The 21223-nt window shown below is 40.4% G+C and overlaps 1 protein-coding gene across 1 annotated transcript in view; it reads left to right on the top strand.

Moving 5' to 3' along the window:
- The window catches only part of CDK6 (cyclin-dependent kinase 6), a 125198-nt gene that overhangs the window by 75542 nt on the left and 28433 nt on the right, over positions 1-21223 (top strand). The window contains exon 4 of the mRNA XM_009887911.1: positions 18882-18991. Coding sequence (XP_009886213.1) covers positions 18882-18991 — 110 coding nt within the window. The remainder of the gene's footprint in view (positions 1-18881; positions 18992-21223) is intronic.

Here is a 21223-nt window from a genome sequence, read left to right as displayed (position 1 = left end):
AGGGGGCTAGGAGAAAAGAGAGCAAAAAGAAAGTGAAGAGGCATAAAAAGACTGGGACAGTCATTGCATTGACAGGGAAAATGAGGCCATACTAAATACAATGACAAGGATTTTTTTGTTGGGTTTTGCTTAGTTGGGTTTTTTTAATTTCTTGTTGCTTTAGGCCAAGGAGTGTTTGAATTCACTTTTATTTCCAGTTGCTGCTTTGACTTCTGGACAGAAGATGCTACTTTTTTATGTGCAAGCAGTTTAATTTGCCACATAGCTGAAATTATTTCCTAGTGAATATGTGAAAGATTATACCCTGAATTTGCAATTAATATGACAAATGACATCGGTTTTGTTTTATTCCCTGCTAAAGGTGCTTCACAGAAAAAATTGTTCCAACTCAGTTAAGTGCTATTTTAAAACTAAGTAAAAGACATTCTAGAAACTTTTTAAGTCTTGCCCTCATCTAAAACATCCAGACTTGTTACATTATCTTTGTGCCCACGAGGCCACAACAGAAAATCTCTTGTGCTACTTCCCATTCCTGTGATGGGTTGGTGCATGAACTAATCAAAACCACTAACATCTGTGTTGATCACTTGCAGACTTAACATGGCAGTATACCTATTTAATAAAAGAAAAATGAGCGAAGTTCAGTAACATTTCCTCAGTTGCCATAGAAACCATTGCATCTTATATAGGATACTTGACTGCATTTGGCCCCCCACCCTTTGAAATGCCAAGTGGCTTTCTGTAAGTCCTTCATGTCCTCATCGCCTATTGAAACTGCAATCAAAATCAGGCAACAAGAACTTAAATGCTGTGACCTGAAGACAGGCAATTTCTATCTTAGCTTCATCTACTCGAATTACAACCAACTACAATTGGATTCCTTTGAACAGTCTGCAGCAACAAAGAGGTAAACTACCCACACAGAGATCAGGGCCCCGCTTCAGTGTGCTGGAATCAACTCATGTGGTGGGACCTACAGCATCAGATGCTTTCCCTGGCAATCAAATGCCCTTTTTGAGTTGTGGGGAGCAAACTTTTGCATCACGTTAGCCAGTTCAGCGTTGGTCTAACCTCAGCTGAAAAAAATGGCACCGTTTTCCAGGAAAGCAGAACTGACAAAGCGTTGCCTGTGCACCTAAGCCTGCACAGCCAAAATCCCAGCTGACACAGTATTTTGAGTCATATGCTGACCTTAGTATGAAAGGGAACTTCAATTAGATGTCTATTGTGTTTTCAAATATAGAAGAATAGCTTTCTGTTCAATGGATTGCCCCACTGATTAAGACAAGGAAGCAGATGCTGCAAGGGCATATAGAAGGAAAGAATTTAATTTCTCCCATTTTATTATAATTCAGAATCTATTCTACATACCAGAGCAATTAATACATAAAGTAAAAGCCCACAAAGATATTAGGACCATAAGAATTTCCCAATAGTCAGAGGTACTGGTACCTATGTATAATGAAACTCCCAGCACCTTCCGTGTCCCAAAAAGCGAATAGAAAGGATGGGGGAGGGAGAATCATGAAGGGAAGTCTTTTTATTTTCTTCTTTTCACGTGAAGGTTTATAATTAAAGGGGAAAGTAAATTAATTACATGAATATTAAAAGGTTACTCTTCTATTCTAACATTTGGTCACAAGTTGTCTAATGAAAAGGAATGCAGGCTGGAGGGCTGCCATGCCTTTGCTTCTTTCTGCAGAGGGCCACAGGCTGAAGCAGTGATTGTGCGTGACAGATTCTGGGAACAATGAGCCTGCGCACGGATCATCCAGATGGAGCATGCTTTTCTAAATTACACCAACAACAGGGTGGCCCACAGGCAAACAAAATAGTTAAACAATACATAATAAAGTTTTTATTTGGTATTTCCTGTGAGCCTCTGCCAGTTGCCAGGGAGTGTACTGTATTTTTCTTTTGCTGTATTAATTGTTGACCACAACTGGCAAAGACCCAAACTAGCAGGGACAGATAAGGGGGGGAAAATGGCATCTGGACACTAAAGCCTCAAGTGTACTGGGAAAAAAAAGCACAAAAAATTACAGCATATATCTGGAATTTTCCAACTAACGATGTGCGGATGTGGTAGCGCTAGGGAAAAAGAGCCAAACTGAGCCTGCTTTGTTCACTAAGAGAGGCCCCCCTGTAACATTCCTTTTAGCTGTGCATATTTTGGCTTCAGTTGTGCAGTTTTAACTATATACTGTGTATGGAGTAGTTCAGTTGTTGCTGCATGAATCTAATGATCTTGTTACAAGAAATAAAATTATGTCAATGCATATGCATTTTTGTTGTTGTGAGACATTTAAACAGAGGCTGTGCTTTAAATGTTAAATTATAGGTGTTAAGTTTTCAGAGGGAAGAGGGAGAAAATTTCATTAAGTACAACCCATCACAGCAACAGCTGCAAGGAGGAGACCCTCAGTAGCAGTGAATGCTGCCTTTCTAAACTCATCAATGAAATCAGTCCTTACAGTTATCTGGTTTAGGGAAAAGCCCACAATACAGCATTAACACTTGGATAAAAACAGGAGGCTGTATAGACGTGCTAGTTTGATACTGTTTTTCTATTTGCTTTGTCCTTATAAACAGTTAAGGTACTGGTGTCTTTTTAAGGAAGTTTTATACTCCTGATTTACTGTACACAATGTAGTAACTGATTTTACTACTGCTAGTACACAGCAAAGAAGAGAATAAACAAGAACAGGTTGTTGTTATTTTCTTCTACAGGTAAAATAGCCTTGCAGATATTAGGTAGCCTCTCCGAAGAAGATGGAAGTTGTCATGGAGACTATCAATATGTATAGAGAAGAGAACCAACTGCACTAGGCAGTGTCGGGGTTTGCAGGTATAGCAGGTCTGTAGTTCGATCGATGGGGAAGAAATTATTGTTATGAGCTTAAATTGTCATATATTTCTGTGGCATTTTTGGATATACTTGGACCATCTGCCAGTGACCAGTGGCCCTTGTTGCCACAGACTTGTTTTCACTTCCCAACTCACATGCTCTTTCTGGCGTTAAGTACTTTGGTTTTTGCTTTGTTTGTGTTTTTGGGTTTAGGGCAGACTTTTTTTATGATTGTGTTTAGCTGCAAAATATGGAAGTCATCTATTCCATTATGTCTTTGTACACGTGCAGTTTTCTTCTGCAAGAAAAATATATAAAAAAATTGAGTTTCTTCACTTGGCATTATATTCATGTGCACACTGATTATCAGCAGGGCTGAACCTATGGATCAGTCACATGGATTTCTTCAACCTAAGCTAGCAGAATATCTGGCCGTAGTAGATGGCATAAGTAGCTGATTAAACTAGAAGGCAGGATGCGTTGCCAGTGGGTTTCCTAGATTCTCACTCATCTTCCAACACACAGCTACTGCTATTCCTTCCTCTCAAACCTGTATTCCCACCTCTCCTCCAGCCCAGTCTCCTCTCTCTACTAAATATAGCTCACACCCCAAGTCCTCTATGAAGTCTGCCCTCCCGCTGGGCTCCAGACATGCCCTTCACCAACTTCTCAGTTGCCACCGCTCTCAGCTTCAGGCCTTCCTCAACAGTCCACGTCTCCTTTAAAAGTTTTTGTCTGATCCCAGTCTCACATGCCTTACTGGTCATTTTTTCTTCTTCCCTCCGTAGCTCATAGTTTTCATTCTCAGTCAGTGTCAGTTACCTCAGCTCTCCACACACACTCCCACTCCCTGTTGTTCTTCATCCCAGCAAGGAGATGTCTTAATCTGTTCTCTAAATCCATTTTTCATACTCTCTTCTCTCAGTGTGTCCTGCTATTTTCATCTCTGTGGCCAAGTCTGATAGGTTCCTCTTCAAACATGGGATAGACCGTTTATAGAGTAACAGGGTTTCTGCACTCAGTCAAAAGCTTGAGATGCCGTGATGTCCCTCTGAGCCCCCCAGAGCTGGCCTGAAGCGTGCTCATTGAAAACAAAACCTTCCGAAAGTGCAATAATTATACACTAGTATAAATCCTTACTGAGCGTGTGCTGTTTTTCAGATTTATGACCTGGCCAAATTTAGAGCCAAGGACAGCAAGAGGCACCTCCTCGACATAGAGGTCAGGTTCCACAGCCCTTGTTCCAAAACATGAGGGCACCAGAGCTTCACCAAAAGAAGGTCACTAGAATTTAAGATGGGCAAACCATGTATTTTTCCCTAGCCTCGCTCATGGAAACCCCTGAATGGCTTCCACTGAAATACTCCAATAAAACCGAGTATATTTCAGAGAGATCCAGCATGGAAAATGTTATTGTAATCAGTGAAAGTTTGGTGAAGTTAAAAACTGCTGAAAACAGAGTCGTATATGGATAACTTCAGTAATAGGCCATGCTAGAAGCTTGAATGCATTATATACGTGCTGCTTCTGATGATTGTCCCCTACCAGAAGGAATCTGCAGAGTTCTGAGCAAGTCTCCAAGGGCTCTTTCTGTTTCCCTCAGTAAAATCCAAGGTATAAAATCGTTCCGTTTTTACTAATATATGTGCTGTTTCCTATGCATGGATTCCTTCTTCATACCCTTATAACCAACCATTGTGTATCTTACCACATGTGGAAATTGATTCTTATTCACTTTAAAGACCCTTTACACATTTCCAGTCCCTAATGGCATCTATAAGTGTAATTTGTTCACAATTAGGGGTATCAGTTGCGAACAAGCTGTCAAAGTGGTGTGAAAACACTAGATGAAGAAAAGGGTCAGATCTATGGTAGAGATGAGTATGGCTGATTACTGATCACTGACAGGCACGAGACTCCTTAAGTCCCGTTGAAGTCAGCGAAGTTCAAGGGCAGGTCTATGCTTAGCAACATAAATGTACTGATACCAAAATTCCTTTCCAAATTACAGATTCGTCTTTTTCCCTTATGAAAATGAAAAAACATATATTTGCAACCTAGTGAGCTAGTATTCATCACAAAATACATAAAACATCACTGGAAGTCAGATTAATTAGAAAAGGCTTAATTTCCTGTAAGTACGCTGATTCCTTCTCCAGTCAAGGACAAGGCAAGTCTTTTAAACTTTGAAAAAAAAAAAGCTGATTTATAGATGACTTATTATGGGAGCAGTAAGTAATCTACTTTGTATTTGCCTGAGATGTAATTGATTAAAATTACATTTGTGCCTCACGTGTGAGCTACAACACATGGCATTCTTGTGTACAGCATTTCCTGGTCAACTGTTAATCAGGACCCAGGTCCTAGAGAAAGGAACAGCAGGATGGTTAAGAGAGGTCATCTACAGTACTCTACATTATTTTTCAACCTGAAGATTACACCCCAGAATTGTTTTAAGAAATACCGTGAGTCTCCACGTAATTAATTTCAAGGCATGTTGCCAGACTAACACTTCAATTATTCAGAAGCACTAGAGGCCTCTTTTATTGTTGCTGATAACACCTTTACTGTAACTGAAAAGATTTAAAATCCATTCTGTTTTTTTCATTAGTTGTGCTGTTCACTTCTGCTTTCTTTCTACTGGATTATCCTAATGGGTTATTTTAGTCTTGTTCCTACTTCATTTCAAACAAGTTTCATTTTCAAATTTTCTTGCAGTAGCCCAAAACAAAACAAAGTTTATCTGGTGTTTAAAGATGCTTTGTAAATAAAAAAGCTTAAGAAGGAGTCATTTAGACCCATGTTTTGTAAAAACTTCATATTACGAAAACTAACTTGGTCTAAATTCAGCCTGAGAGTATCCTTCTAAAAACAATCATACTGTTAGCTCTTGAAAACACTTAGTTTCTGATCCCACAATCATTAATGATTTTAAACAGCAGTAACATAACCTCATGATATTAACAAAAAAGAAAATCTTCTAAACTAAATACATTCTTTATTTGCTATCATAAAAAATTCCTTTTCCTTGCAGACTGCCACTTTCCTAGAAAAAATAAATAGTATTTGTTAGATGGCATTGTCTACTCTCTAGAAAACATGGATTATTTCTAATTTCATGTTTCTAAAACTACTTTTAAAATACTAACAATTAAAACCAAGGACAGATCTGAATATAAATGATTGCACTGTCTGAAGATGTCTTCCTCTAACCACACAGAACTTCCACTGAAATCAGTAGGAATTACATGCATATTTGGAGTTAGGTTGGAGCTTTTTAAGACATGTCTGGTTGGCTTTTTTAACACAGCCTAATATCATTAGCCTTTCATGCATGACTTTTTTTTTTTGCCTCAGAAGAACAAATGAGGTCCTATAAGCTTGTTCTGTTCCTTCTCTACCTTTAGGTTTTGACCCTTAGACCACGCAGCAACTTTAGGGACTGTTGATCTGTGTCAATCCCAGAGCTGTTGGCACTTGAGCTTGGTTTCTCTGCAGAAGCTCTAGCTTCTAGCACTGCTTCTCTCTTCTCTCCTTCTCAGCATCCATGGAGCGATTCATTGAAGGATTTCCTGACTGCATGTGGGTGTTATTTACAGGACTTCCTCTGAAAGTTCATGGAGAGGCGGGAAGGATGTTGCTGTCCCTATGTGACTGTCAATGCTGTGAAAGTTTTCTGGAGATGGCAGGCGCTCTAATTCCATTGCAGAGAATATGTAGGGAGATTTTTGCATAGAATGATTGCTTCTGAGAACAGGTCTTTGTGGGGAAAAGGCATGGACAAGCATGATGATGATGATGATGGGGAAACACATACAGACTATGAAACCGAGTATTCCAAGGTCAACTGGTAGTAAGGTTGATGAGCTCTTGGCTCCCTCTCTGAGACCATTAGAACATTTACACTAGTTCTTGAATATTAGTTCCCATTTGATTTATTCTTCCTTTCCAAGGGTGGATTACATATTGCAATAAACATTTTAGAACGCTTTTTTTATATGTCCATTTTTATAAGGACTCTTCCTGAACAGTTAGGAGTCATGAGTGATTCAGGGAGCAGCAAAAGGGACGTGACAGAGGAGGAGACCTCCTGAATATTGTATTTTTCATTCTCAGGCAGGAGAGGCAAAACCTTTTAAAGTAGTAGATCTCTATTCCACACTGGGTGCTCCCTTGTGGTATATATCCATTGCGCCAACGGCAGTTCAGCCTGTCTTCAATTTTAAATGTCATTCCTCTCCCAAAGAGACCCCATGAGAAGGTATTGCCACTACCAGCAAACAACATCAGTACTGATTGGCCCAGAGAGAACTAAAACATATCTCTGTGAATCAGAAGTTTCCTTCTCTCCTGGAGACTCAATATTCTCAGTGTTTGACAACCCCTGTTCCTGTAAATTGATGTCCACTGCCTGAAGCTGAGAACATTCACTTTGGAACATGCAGAACACAGCTAACAGCAGTTCTGGACTATTAAAAATATATGTCAGTGCCACAGCTCCAAACAGCAGATGCAGAGTACACATATTAGTCCACACTCCTTTAACCACTGCTGAAACCAGTCTGTCAAACAGATGCCTGGAAGTGGATTTGTACTCTCAGAGAAAGTGTTTCCTCTCTAAGGCATCTATGCACACAGTGTGCAAGGGGTTAACAAGGGAGCTACTTTGAAAACAGAGGCAGAAGGTCATTGGCGGCAACAGCAAAGACTTCTACAGCCTGCCATGGAGAGCCTTTCACTCGGCATTTCCCACCCGGGGGATTGTAAACATTGGCTCACAGCCATGGAGTCCTACAGAACTTCTCTTTACTTTTAGCATATACATTTATACGTCTTAATGGAAACTGAAGCACGGCAAGTTATTCCTGCATGTCCAGAAGGAGTGAGGGAGCTTCTGTTCAAGTTTCAGTCTTCAGAGATGCGGGAAAGAGCCATTACTCACGCTGGAATTTGAAAACATAGAGATATGCTTGTTTAGTGGTACTTCACATGTAACATAGCTGCTGTTCTCAGGCAAACTTTCTCAACTCACAGGAATGTGTAGAATGCTGTCACTTAATCAGAATCCAGAAGAGCTCTTTTATCTGCCATTTGTTAGTAACTAGCAATATTGTTCTTATCTCGTTGTCCTTTAGCCTGATGCAGTGCCCTCAGACATGAGAACTTGTAACATGAAAGCACTCATTACCTTGAACATTCCTGTTTGTATTGTCTTAAGCTATTATCTCTTTAGCTTAAACAAGATGTGTTGTATCAATTTTGAGAGATGTGTCTGTTCTACAACATCATTTTCACAAATAGAACATTTTACATTTTTATAAGTCTGTAACCACTCTGCAGTAGAGTCTTCAGTGATCTACACTAATTCAGATCTTTTTCATCCAACTAATACAATATGTTATCTGTATGTCTGGAATCTGGCTTCTTGAAAATAGCATAAACTAATCATACAAGCTTTAAAGTTAAAATTGAAATAATAAAGCCTACCAGGGTCTAGTATTGGACCAACTGTAACATTCTGGTTTTCTGCTAAATCTTGAGATATTTAATATCAGTTTAGAAAATCCCGTAGCATTTATAACTGGAGGAAATTTTCTTTTGTGTTCTTTAAAAATCGTGGGCTTCACTTTGTACTGTGAATCCTAAGTTTTGGCTAGTGAGTAGTGTATCGAATAGCAAGGGAGGAGATGTTGCTTCCTTCTCTGCAGAATAAAATAGAGTGCCATCTTCTAGAATTTTTATGAGTCCCATCCATTACAGTCAGAGAGATGGAATACAATCTGCCTCGATCCAAAGTAGAATCCAGCCTGCTTAATGTAATTAATGCCTGCTTTTATTTTTATCCAGTGATGGTCTAATGTAAAATGCATACACATTCCAGAGAGCAGTATCCAGAAACTCGGCTCCTCGCCCCTTCCAGCTGATTGTTCTTAAGCACTCAGCTACTTTCAGACACAGTCTTGCCCCATGACTCATATACTCCTGGCAGAATAGCGACTTGGCTTCAGCAAAGGCAAGGAAAGAGCTGTCACCCAAAAAATCCCTAGCCTAGTGGTCAAAGTATTTGCTTGGATGTAGGAGATGCCAATTAAGTCCCCTTCAGGCTGAGTTTCCACTTTGAGATTAACGTAGTAACATCAGTACAAGATGTTCACGTCGATGCAAACACATATTGCTTCCACCAGCGTTCTTAGTTACAGGCTTCACCAGGTAGGACTCCATGCGGACTTCTGTTGAGAACATCCAGGTATCTAGGGTATCTGTCTGGATGCATCAATGCAGTAGAGCTTCAGCTGAAATGCAGTAGCTTGTTTCTCCAGCACAGGCCTTTCTAATGTGTGTGACCATCTACACTTAAGACCTACTGTCACTTTCAGACTAAGAGGAGGAATTTGATGAGTAGAGATACCGACAAAGCTCATAGCCTTGGAAAGTCACTGGATTGTGCCTGGCATTTTATTGGTCTTAAGCTCACAAAGCTACTTAAATGTGAGATTCAGACAGCCTGAAGACTCCTCTTAGTCTTTTTGTCCTTTCTCTCCAGTCCTTGGTTTTGCCATGAAATTACATGTCTACAGCAGGTCCTCATCCCAATGATATTTACTTCAAAACTCAACTCATTTCTAATTAACTGTGGTATGTTTAAGTATGTATAAACACATACTCTTACATATATATTGCATCTGTATATAGAAAGTTAATCTTTTTCTTTTTTTTCTGGAAACCTGTATATTTCCAACATTGGGCCCAAGTTCCATGGGAGAGAGGTCTGTGGTGGCTTTCATGGTTTTGCTTTTAGTTTTTTTTCTCTTCAGAACCAAAGTCTAACACAGCACCCCAGGAAGTGGATAGACTTTTTTCTAACTAGACTCTGGTTTTCTACTAGCAATGGAAAGCTGGTCTTCATTATAAAGCCAAACCATAAGTGGTAAGGCTCATGTCTTAGTCTGATGAACTCAGGAAGAGACCAGGCAGTCACAAGGGCAGCTTCTGGGGATCTTGGCATGGAGCCGACCATGGTTTGGTCCCTGGCGCAAGTTAGAGCTACATGGTCTCCTTCTCCCAGGGACTGGGCATAAGTGATGTGAGAAGAGCTGGATGCCACCCAGTGGGAATATGTAGGGTGCTTCATGAGATGGTTTTGTGGCTACCTAAAGACGTAGAGTAGAGCAAAGCAATTGGAACAAGGCCCAAGAGCTGGTACTAGAAATTATGACTGTTGCCTCAGTTAGGTAATGCCAACAGGTGACTGAGCAAGTGGAAACGTGCCGAATTGCTGGAGCCAGATCCAGAACAAGACCTGTATTCCAAGGCACAGTCGCAGGCTGCCACCTTTTTAATGCTTTGTTTCTTTTGGTATTGTGGAAGGAATTCTCTTCTTTCTTATAGTAGCTGTTTGACTTGATCAGCATAAGAAGCCAGTGGTGTTTATTTCTTTCTGCCTTTGTGGGTTTTTCAGCTCTGAGATAGATTATTAGAATTTGCTGTTTCAGTCTACAAATTTTGTTTGATTATTGAGTCTTGAAGCATGACTGAAGAATGGCTACTTTTTTTTAAAGCCTGTCACTCGGTGTTGTTGAGTGTCTCTGTATTTAAATACATTGCAATATCAGTACAAACCTCATTGCATGCAAAGCTGACCACTTCTGTAAAGAACTGAGCTGTCCCGTATTCCATAGAAGGCTGCTCTGCAGCTCAGAGATTAGGGCATCATGGTTTTGATTTTAATGCACAACGAGCCCTGGCAAGTCTTTCTTTGACTTTCATGGGCTCTGGATCAGGTACGGCAGTGTTGCTGATACTATTTTTGCTTCTTTCTTTTTGTATAAAGATAAAACACTTTTCAAGTGAAGTTTCAGGTAGTCTCTCAGAAATGTTCTCTGCATGGTGTCAGTAGAGAATTCTATGAAATATTCTGCTTAATGGAAATATATTTCCTTGTATTAGTTTTGAGGCAAGTTCTGAATTATCACTAAGGGTTGAAAATATTACCTCATCCTAAGAGCCACTTTTCCTTTCTAGCAGCTATTGCACACAGCTGCTTAGTGCACAGAGACTTTTGAGGTAAAAACCACTGAATGTAGGCAAAGTATCTTCCACCAGTGTTGAGATACACACGCATGATGTGCAAACACAGACACACACACACACACACACACACTCCTACTGACAACGGATGTACCTAGAAATATTCTGCAGCAGCACCATCACACTGGCTTATGTGGTTCTTCCTAGAAATAGAAAAAGCAAAATTCTGATTAGTTTTGTGTGTATAAACCATCAAAGAAATTAATGGCTTCTTTATTTGTCGTTATCTTATGGTAGATGCTAAATCTTGCTTTCTTCAAAGAACAAGTGTTTTAGCATCAAAAAGAGGAGATCACATTCTAAAATAACAACTTGGTAGTGGGTGGTACGTGTGATCAGGATTTGTGTCTCCTATAAACAGATAATTTTTTGCTTGATGGTTTAACTAATGAAGTAACAACAACAACCCTTCCTCATTTCACAAAGCAGTTTATCAAGCTTGTGCCTAAAACAGAGACAAATGTGAATAAAGAGAAAATTTCTATTACCTTGTGCACTTCATGAGACCCATAGCACTTGAAAGGATGTCATTTTTATATATATTAAACCTTTTGGCAAGAAATTAAGTGCTTTCTAAAAGCCACCAGGATAGTTTGGTACACTTTTACTTCAAAAGGAAAACTATTTTAACGTTTTTATAAACAGACAAAATATAATCATCTTTCTCTAAGAAAGAAACGCTCTCTGCAGCCATACCTATCTCTGCGATGAACTGTAGTGGAAGAACCACTACTCAAAAAAGAGATTAAACAAATATAATTATTCAGGCTCATATTATCCCTGGAAACTAAAGCACATTGTATAATGTAGTGGTTATTACCTTCTCCATCACAGTTAGAAATAATAATAGGTCTTCAGAGATAAATTAAAGAGAGTCCTAGGCCTTGCTTTATGAACACATAATGCTTAGAGAATGGCTTAAGGATGGTGGTGGGAAAGCACAGTAAGACAGTCCCCAGCAAGCAAAGCAGGCACACTCCTCTCCCAAACCAGGGATGAAAAATATGTGGAAGTCTTTGTACAAAGATTAAACAGCCTACACTCCTATCTTGGCCTTATTGCACCTTTTGGTCAGGTGGGTTTTGGAAGGGCTCTCTCCCCATGCTGGAGGTTGCTGTGCAAGTGCTGCAGGGAGCAAGGAGGCATCATCCCTCTCTCCCTTCCTCATCCCTTCTCTCCTTGCTCCTCCCTCCAGCACACCCCAGACTCCCTCTTGCCTTGTCTCCCGGGACATACACACACGAAAAGTTTCCCTGTATGGCATAGGTGTGTTCTGCTCCCGCAGGTCTCTGGGGTGTTCCTGGGGGCCATGGAGGCGAAAGGGGAGGTGGGGAATGTCCTCAGTGCTGGAGCAGAACAGCCAGGGGCGGTTCGGTGCACGAGAGGGCTGGAGGTGGCCGAAGGTCTGCCCGCACAGCGCAGAGCAGGGCCACCTTGGGCTGCCTGGGGAGGCTCAGAGCAGCGTGCAGGGCAAGCGTCAGAGCCTGTGATCCTGCAGAAATGCCATCACCTTATAATTTAGTGTCACCTACTCTCTGAATCGCCACTTCTGCCCTGCACAATCCTGGTTGTCAGGTACTATTCCAAACTGCAGGTGATGAAACATGATTAGACAATTCCTTTCTTTTCCTAAGAAATTTTTAATATTACACTGACTTCATTATAAGTAATGTTACCTTTCAGATCAGTGGGCTATTTTTAAGCATATTCACTTAAGAAATCACATTTATTCAGACTCTGTGGAGATTCAGCGCAGTGTTTCTTGCAAGAGAGAGGGAAGTGTGTTAGGGAGAGAGAGTCTCTCCGCAGTGGAGATTGAAGCCAGGCTTCAATCAATATGCCAGCCTGGATTTTTAGCTGTCTGTAATTCTGTCCTCTCCAACTAGTCTGTGGCGAATGTGTCAGGCTTAGTCATACAGCGGAGGAGAAATTTTCTACAAAGTCTGAAGGAAACTGTACAAGTCATCTTAGAGTCCCAGAGCTGAAAAAGAAGCCATGCAGTAGCAGCTCCTTAGTGGAGTTGGAAAGATTCCACTTTAAATCCTCCTGAACAGTTTGAAGTAATAGATATTTTGTGAAGTTGGGAGACCACGAAGCGACACTGAAGAGCTATATTCTACATACTGCATTATACTTTCTATAGCTATATTCCCTCATTTTTACTCAAAAAGAAAGGACAAAAAAAATAAAAATAATCAAAAAACATGCCCCAAAGATAATGTGAAATCCCTGTTAATGAGAACTGAACAAAATAACTGAGTTTAAGAACCATGTTAGGGAACTTAAAAAAAAATAATTTACAAATTATCTTTCATGAGGCTGAAATACTTTAAGCAATGAAATGAGCCAGTGTCTAAGGGCAAATACAATTAACAAAATCAGCACCAAAAAGAGTACAGTAGAAACCACAATTACAAAAGCAAAAGATTTGGAAGGAGAATTTTATTTGGATTCAAAGATACTTTGTATGAATTTAAGCATCCTACTAATTGCTTTTGTGGCATGATTTCTATGAAAGCTAATATTTTAAAAGGTTTTATAGGCCTCTTCAAAGTCCCCTCAGAACTAATTAGAGTAGAATTAATCTCATCCAGCTTCAGATGTTTGAAAGGAAGATGTCTACATGCAAGCCAGTCAGTTAGATTCTCCTCGTAAGCAGTTGCAGCATGTGTTCGTCTGATCTGTACAACACACTTAGGATAAAATAAGATCAGCTGCTGGGTGAGAAGAGGAGTGGGCCATGACTCCCACACCCCATCGCCCTCCTGGAGCCCCCTCTGAATCAGCAGAGATGAGGGAAGCATAGCAAAACGCCTTCTCTCTGGAGTGAAAGGAAGACCGGGGACCACAGCGTGACTCACTGGCTAGTAGATTAAAAGAATGCCAGGAAACATTCGTGGGTACTGGAGCTCGATTGTCTATACTGTTAAATTATTAGAATGGTTCCTGGCATGGTTTTGAGTTATGCCAACCAGCCTTTCCCCAGACAGTTCCTAGGCACAGTTAAGCATGGACCAAAGACCATTCCCAATAAGCAGTTTGCATGCGGTCACCTTTTTTGGGAGGCTGAGAATTTAATAATGTGGACATAGGCCGCTCTGTGCCTGTTGGTCTTGGTGCCAAAGGAACATTTCCTGTCCCATTTAATTTCCTAGCACAGACATAGCCGCTGTGTTACAGTCTGATCCCTGCTTTGTTCCTGTAGCTGTGCAACTGGGCATTGGTCTGTACTTAAAGTCTGTGGCAAACCTAAATGTAGTCTTTTGTGTCTATGTTACTCAACCCCATCCCTAAACCTCTGTTTGTCTTTGTCCTTTTTGAACTGTATGCTATTCAGACAGCAACTATATTTGGAAAGGGCTGTGTATTGTGCAGACCCATTTAAATTAAGCAGTTATGCAAAAGTGAAAATCTGCTCTGCAAAGTAAATGGAAATTAAAGGAGACTGACACAATGCTTAGATCTTGTGTTCGCATTGCTAGTGAGCAGATACTTACCACTAATTTGATTTTTCATCAGAAACAGGTACCATGAAGTGCCGGATTGAAACTCCTGGGGCTAGATGGTCCCGGATGGCAACATCTGTCAGGTGTAATAAGGCAGAAAGCTTTACTTTAAAAGAAAGTTCTCTTTCTTCTTCTGACTCTAAATGCAGCTTTCCCCTTGCTTCTCACTGAGCACATTTCCTTCTTTAGGGGGTCAGACACAGCCTCGGTAGATGTTCTTTTCCTTTCTAGTGCCTCTCAGATATACATTTATTTTCTTCCTGAAGCGCTGCCTAAATCTATTGACATTTAAATTGTTAGAAGCAGTGATCTGCAGCTACTGGTATCATTCTTATCTGATATCATCCCATCTTATCTGCATGGTGGAAACATAAAATGTGCACTGGAAAAGGAGTATAGTTACTCCCTTAGGTACGTACTCCTTCCAGTGCACGAATTATTCTCAATCTTTTCATATGTAGCTTAATCTATGAAATACAAATGTCATCCTCAAGACAGGCAGAGTGGGTTGAGAAGCTAAAGGGAAAAAAGGAGTTAATTTGGCCCCGGAGCATTTGGAGGCAGTTGGAAAAAGAGGGGATGGTGTGAAATTCGTGAGAGCTTGGGGGTGTGAGGGAGCAGATGGGGAACGTGAGGGAAGGCAGAGCACATAGGATGTGGCAGGGCAGCAGGCCGTGTCCACCCGGGCACTTGCACATGAGCAGCAGTGGGTTAGGCATGTTCGGTGACTTTGTCAGGGGGGCCATTGGCATGTGGCAGAAGGGCAAGGACAGGAGAGAGGAGCCAGGAGGTCAGGGGACAGCTGGGAGGAACCTGGCTGGTGTAAGAGAGGAGCTAAAGAGGCCAGACAGGGTGAGGTGGAGCACGGAGGAGGCAAAGGAGGGGAGTTTATTAGAGGAGAGGGCTAAAATGCAGCATGGTCACTAAAGCTTACAACCTCCAAAGTATTTAGGAGTCTTGTGCTGAATTTAGGATCTCCATCAGTGTGTGAGTGCAAATCCCTTCTCCTACAGAGCAATCACCATGTGCCACATTATATGTGTGTCAGCTTTTCAGGACAGGCAGAATTTAAGTGCAATGTACGGATGCAGGTGCTTTCTTTTTTCATCCTAAAAATGGGACTTGATCAAGCAGCTCTTTATCAAGAGCTCTTTCTCTCAGGGAGAGCCTGTCTCACTGGTGGTGTGGCTTACCTAAGCAAAGCATTTTTTCATTCTAAGTCAGAACCGTGCTAAAGAGGAAGCGATGATCTAGTTGTTCAGCCTCACCATATCCTGTGTTCAGAATAATTTTCATTTCTACTTATCTGCAAATGTTAATGGAATGTCCACAAATATTTTCTTGGTTTCTATGGTAAGAGAAAGAGAGTGTGAAACTCTGTGTCAAAACCACTGCATCATCTGCATCATCCTGTGCTTTTCAGGAGACAACCCTGACCACTAGAAGAGTCATCTGTGACATTACTTGTGTACAAACTGACATTTAGTACATTTTGATCCCTTCCAGGTTTGCATTTTGAAACACAGACTTACATATTACAAACATAAAGGTTACTTGGTCACTTTCATAATTATGCAGTAGTGACAGAGTATATCAAAACAGCTCAGCACAGATTACTTCCTCTCTGACTATAAAGCAATCGGCATTTGCTGGAATTTTACTGTAAGACTTTGGAAATAACTTTTTTTAAAAGTTGTAAGTTTCCAAATTACTCAGAAGTATAATCTCCCAGTCCCTTGTGTACGCATGCATGGAGCATAGCAGGGTGCAAGTGCTTGGGGAACTGTGCCAGTAAGTGGTCACGTGGGAGAAGCAGCTAACGTGCTGCACGCTTCCGCAGCCGCCTGAAAACAGCACTGTTCCCCCTCAGCGAGCACCCGGGGACTGGCCACGAGCTGCGACACTCCTCTCAGGAAAGGAGCAGCTGTCCTGCACCACATTTCCCTGGAAAAGGGACTACTTCAGTTTGGGGCATGCATTGTCAGAAGTATTCAAACTGCCTCACAACCATGCATCCCCCAAGTATTTACCTATGAGAGCGCAGAGCCTTAGTGTGGTGGGGCTGCTGGGATTGGGGAAAATAAAACACTGTTTCACTCCGTGTGAGAAGAGCTGTGTGGATCTCAAACTGGGAATCGTGGGGTTTGGTGGTATTGCTGCAGATCAGAGATCGCACAGCTTTTGCTCCTGACGCTGCACCCAGCCACTGACAAACAGTAATGGATTGAAATTGTTATATCTAATTTCTCAAAGCAACGTTTCTTCAATAAGGTTTTCCACAAATGTCCTGAGACAATAAAAGTGCAGATCAGTTTGAGAAGCATATCTGCATCAGGAAAAATATGTATGTGTTTTAGGAGGTACTCCATCTGATTCAGATAGGGCAGCTCCAGTGGAAATCCCTGGCCTCCAGTTACATTTGTCTTCTTACCCTGGAGCGGATCTCTGAAGAAACTTTTCTGGTTTTTATAGAGAGAAATATTTTGCAAAAGCATCACTGGTAGGGTACCGAATCAGGAACATGACAAATGGTGTTAAATAATGCCCAGCTTCCACACAGGAATCTGTTTCTGTGGACAGGTATCTGGAAGTCTAGCTTGCCAGTGCAGTACTTTGCACTGTGTTAATGATCTGTTTCAAAGACAAATTTTATGAATAGAGATCAAAGTGTTTAAAAGCACTGTTAGCAAATATGACCACTTGTGCAAATATCCGTGAACCTCCCTTCAATAGCCATTCAGTAGTTCCAAAGGCTGTCAGGGCATGTAATGATTGTAATAAATGTTGTATTTGCTTTTGTTTCAGCTGGCTTTGACCAGCAAATTCGGCTGATTACTTCCATTGTTATTTTTGCTTAGAAGACAATTATATTGTTATCATTAAAAAAACCCACTCTTCTTACACATTTCTTTGTACTGGTCTTGAAATTCAGAACTCGCTATCCTAGTTAACATAATTTAAGAAGTTATTTTCATTCTTATCTTTGCAGTTCTTTCTTTTCAGTGTTTTTGCTTTGTTCCATGCTCCTCCTGAACGCTGCGTCTCCCACCATTGTGCTTCTTGGAGAAACAAACCAATAATTGTTGAGACCCTCCCTGCCCCTAGATTAATAGTCAGAGGTTTAAATTGTAGCACACCCTAAGAAAATATTGGTATTTAGCTGATGATCATGTGTTGTTATGGCTGGATTATAACTGCATTCAGGAGTGGGATACTCCCATGGCTCTGAGATTATATTCTAGCAAAATAATAGCTCACACAGGACTCTGAAGAAGCTCCTTGTGTTCCTCTGTAAAGATACTGAAGATGCAGTCAGCCTCATCTGTATTTGGTCTACTTGTGGGAAACAAAAGAATAAATATAAACTGTCCCATCTCTGTTGTGGGTCCAATGTGCAGGACTCATCAAAGTACATTGATGGAGCAGTGCCAGTAAAATTCCCACTGGGTCTCTACAAAATGTTGCGACATGACCACCAGGACAAGAACAGCCTAAAAGCAGATGCTTTATGGGGCATATGTCCCTGGGAAAGACTGTATCATTTGGAAAGAAATTGTGAGAGAAGTTAGTGCTGGTCCAACCAGCAGCACATGAGCAGAAACAGTCACACAACTATAAGGGTCAGGAATCTGCCAAGGATCCCTTTGCTGTGTTGCTTAGTTGAAAACTGATGCATAAAGGTACCTTTGTGTGCGAGGAAACCACAGTGGACAGCCTTTGGTAAGGGACACCTTTGGAGAAGGTTTGACTGAATCTTTATCCAACTAATAAAAAAATAAGTTATGATTTCTTCAATTCAACTTGAAGAGAGAACTTTTGAGACAGGTCAGGCATGTTTACCCAGGTTGACCCATACACTTAAGCTAACCCCATTTCTTTTACAAAAAATAATACATAAACTATGAAGGGCTTAGGACAGACAAGGGCTGTTTTGTCCTATGGGTAAACTCACAGTGTTCCTTAGCTTACTCCTTTCCAGTTTGGCTCTGATGACTACATGTAAAGGGTCCACAAAAGTTGTTTAAGAAAAGCAGGCCTTGTTCCGTAGACTAATGTTGTTCTATGGAGAGTTCAAATGTCGACCGGAAAGTGTTTGGGGTCTGTAAATGGCAAAAGCACCAAAGAGTTATTCTGGTAGTGTGCTGTGATACTGTGATATCACACCAGTGCTGTACTCTGATACTGTATTTTTGTTGTACCCTGAACCACTCTGTTCTTGATAAGAATTGGTCTCACTTCCCAACTCATCACCACTGCAGCTATCCATACTGAAATTTTGCATCAAGACCCTTTTCTATGCACTGGCTGAACCAGTTTGCCCTAATCTGTGAGATTTAAAAATTTGGATTAAACTAAATGGGAGTTGTGTACACAACACTTAGGAGGCTGTAACTGTGTAGCTAAGTGTGCTGTCTCTTATGTTCCTTTTTGTTTTACAGGTTGTTACTTTGTGGTATAGAGCTCCTGAAGTTTTGCTTCAGTCCAGCTATGCAACACCAGTTGATCTTTGGAGTGTTGGCTGCATATTTGCAGAAATGTTCCGTCGAAAGTAAGAAATACAGTTTTATTTTCTTCATGGTTTTAATTTGAAATTTGAAAAAATGTGCGGTAATGTCTGGTACAATACACTGGATCATGTTTATATTGGAAAAGCCTGATGGGATATTTTATTTGCAGCACAAAATGTGAATACCATTGTGAATTCATGCCTGTTGCCATCTTGGAGTCTTTCTTTTTTGATGGTATTATCTCTTTTGATGGTATTAGCTCTCAGTAAAGCCTGTATGAGCATGGTTGTATTCCTGTTACACCTGAATCCGAATGCAGATAAAAGTGGGCTAGAGAGGCTGTTGATCAATTTGAGTAAAGCTGCATTCTGGAAAAGATTTACCCTGAGGAAGGCAGGGCATGGTGGTCAGCAGATTATTCTTGCGCTGGAGTTTGTGCATTGGAGCATCAGGTGTTTCCTCGTAGCCCCTCTTGGCATATTTGAGATCTCAGGAGTCACTGTAAAGTTGATTTCTAGACGTAAGAAACAGAGGCAGGATTTTTTTAAGAATAAGCTATTTAGCCTGAGTGTAGGGTAACAGAGGTGGTTAAATGTAGTCCAAAAAAGCCAGATAGAAGACTTTTTTTGGCTGATTTGATTAAACCGGCTATCAGAAACTTCTTGCTACAAAATATTACAGCTGGATGCAGGAGAGTTGTGAATTCAAGAGGAATACTTGTGTACTGCTCTTTCCCCATGGAAGGACACTGATGTGGAGGTTGCACCATGTAGGGTGTGGAGAGGAGCAAACCCCCAAGAACCTTAAACACGTCAATCTGTCTCAACCCAATCACATGCATTTTGGTTGAGTTTACTGCAAAAAGTACATGTCGTCATCACCTGGGTGATCTCCGTGTAGAAACTGTATAGCGTTTTGTAACACTACGGTGAAATCAAAGAACATACATGAAGAAAATGATACAGAGTGGCAAAAAAAAAACCCCAAATCAATGTAATTTACAAGGAGAAGCCATACTGAAAGGGCCTTGAGAAACAACTATTCAATTTATACAACATGAAGTTCAAAATACTAATTGAAATCTTGCAAAATAACTCTGGGATTCTACTACTTATTAATGTTAGTATATGGAAAAATCATTTTTCTTGGGCTTCTTGCCTGGTCAAATGGCCTGGGTAGAATTATTATACTCCACCCTCTCTGTCTCTGACTCAGAAATGAGGTCAGAAAATGAGTGAAAAAAAGAAATGTGGATTTTAGGAGTGTCCAGGACAATTGTATCAATAAAACCCTCCATCACAAACTTTTAAAAATTTAGTCTTATCCTATATACCGCCAAGTTCACAGTAGCAATAAGCCATTGATATTTTTTCTGATTTAAATAGCAGAGTCAACAACTTCATTTTAGCATTTGCAGTAAGAGTGATACAGGACAAACAACTGAACACAGAGCTTTGTTACACACTCAAAACTCATTTTTTTCTCATTTAATTTGCAGCATTCTGACAGATGAGAAATATTGCCATATACAAACACCACCAAATTAATTTTGTTTTTCCTTTTATGATGTATGAGCCTCACTGACGCTCCAAATTCAACACAATAAATTAAATTAGGGACAGTTAAATTTTCTACTTGTTTACAAATGCAAATATTACATTAATATTACAAAATCAGAGATTTATTTTTTTTTAATGGAAATGAGATCTGACTTGAAGCAGAGTTTGATAAAACCAGGACTTCTATTATTCTTGCCAAATGCAGGGTCAGTCTGACATTCTCATTCCTAAATTTGGGAGACTGACAAAAACTGTAGAGGTCAGGAATCTGCCAAGTCTGTATGTACTATGTTCTTTCATTGGAAACAATATGACTTTCACATACTTAAGTATACAAACATGATTTGGAAAACTAATCTAAAGCCTCATTGCCATAAAGCTACGATGAACAGCACTGAATGCTATCTCCATGGACTGCTGTATTGGGTTAATGTTGCAATACTCTCTGTATGATATATGTTGTCTTTCTGATTCTCCTGATGGATTGCAAAAGAAAACCCATGTTACTGTGACCTTGGTAGCAATAAACTGTAAAATTTTGCAAACTCCATGGATTATTTCCAAAAGATTGAATAAATGCAACAGCTATTTCTGCTGGAAAATGGTAGTGCCTTTGGGTAATCACCCATCTGAACTTCCTTTGGCATTGATAGGATAAGAGTACAAGAATGCAGCTAAAGCTTAGAAGTAGATGTTGGTTTGACATTAAGACGA

The sequence above is a fragment of the Charadrius vociferus genome, unplaced genomic scaffold (genome assembly GCF_000708025.1).
Source record: "Charadrius vociferus isolate BGI_N301 unplaced genomic scaffold, ASM70802v2 scaffold447, whole genome shotgun sequence".
Classification (NCBI taxonomy): Eukaryota; Metazoa; Chordata; class Aves; order Charadriiformes; family Charadriidae; genus Charadrius; species Charadrius vociferus.
This window is presented reverse-complemented; position numbering and strand designations above follow the sequence as displayed.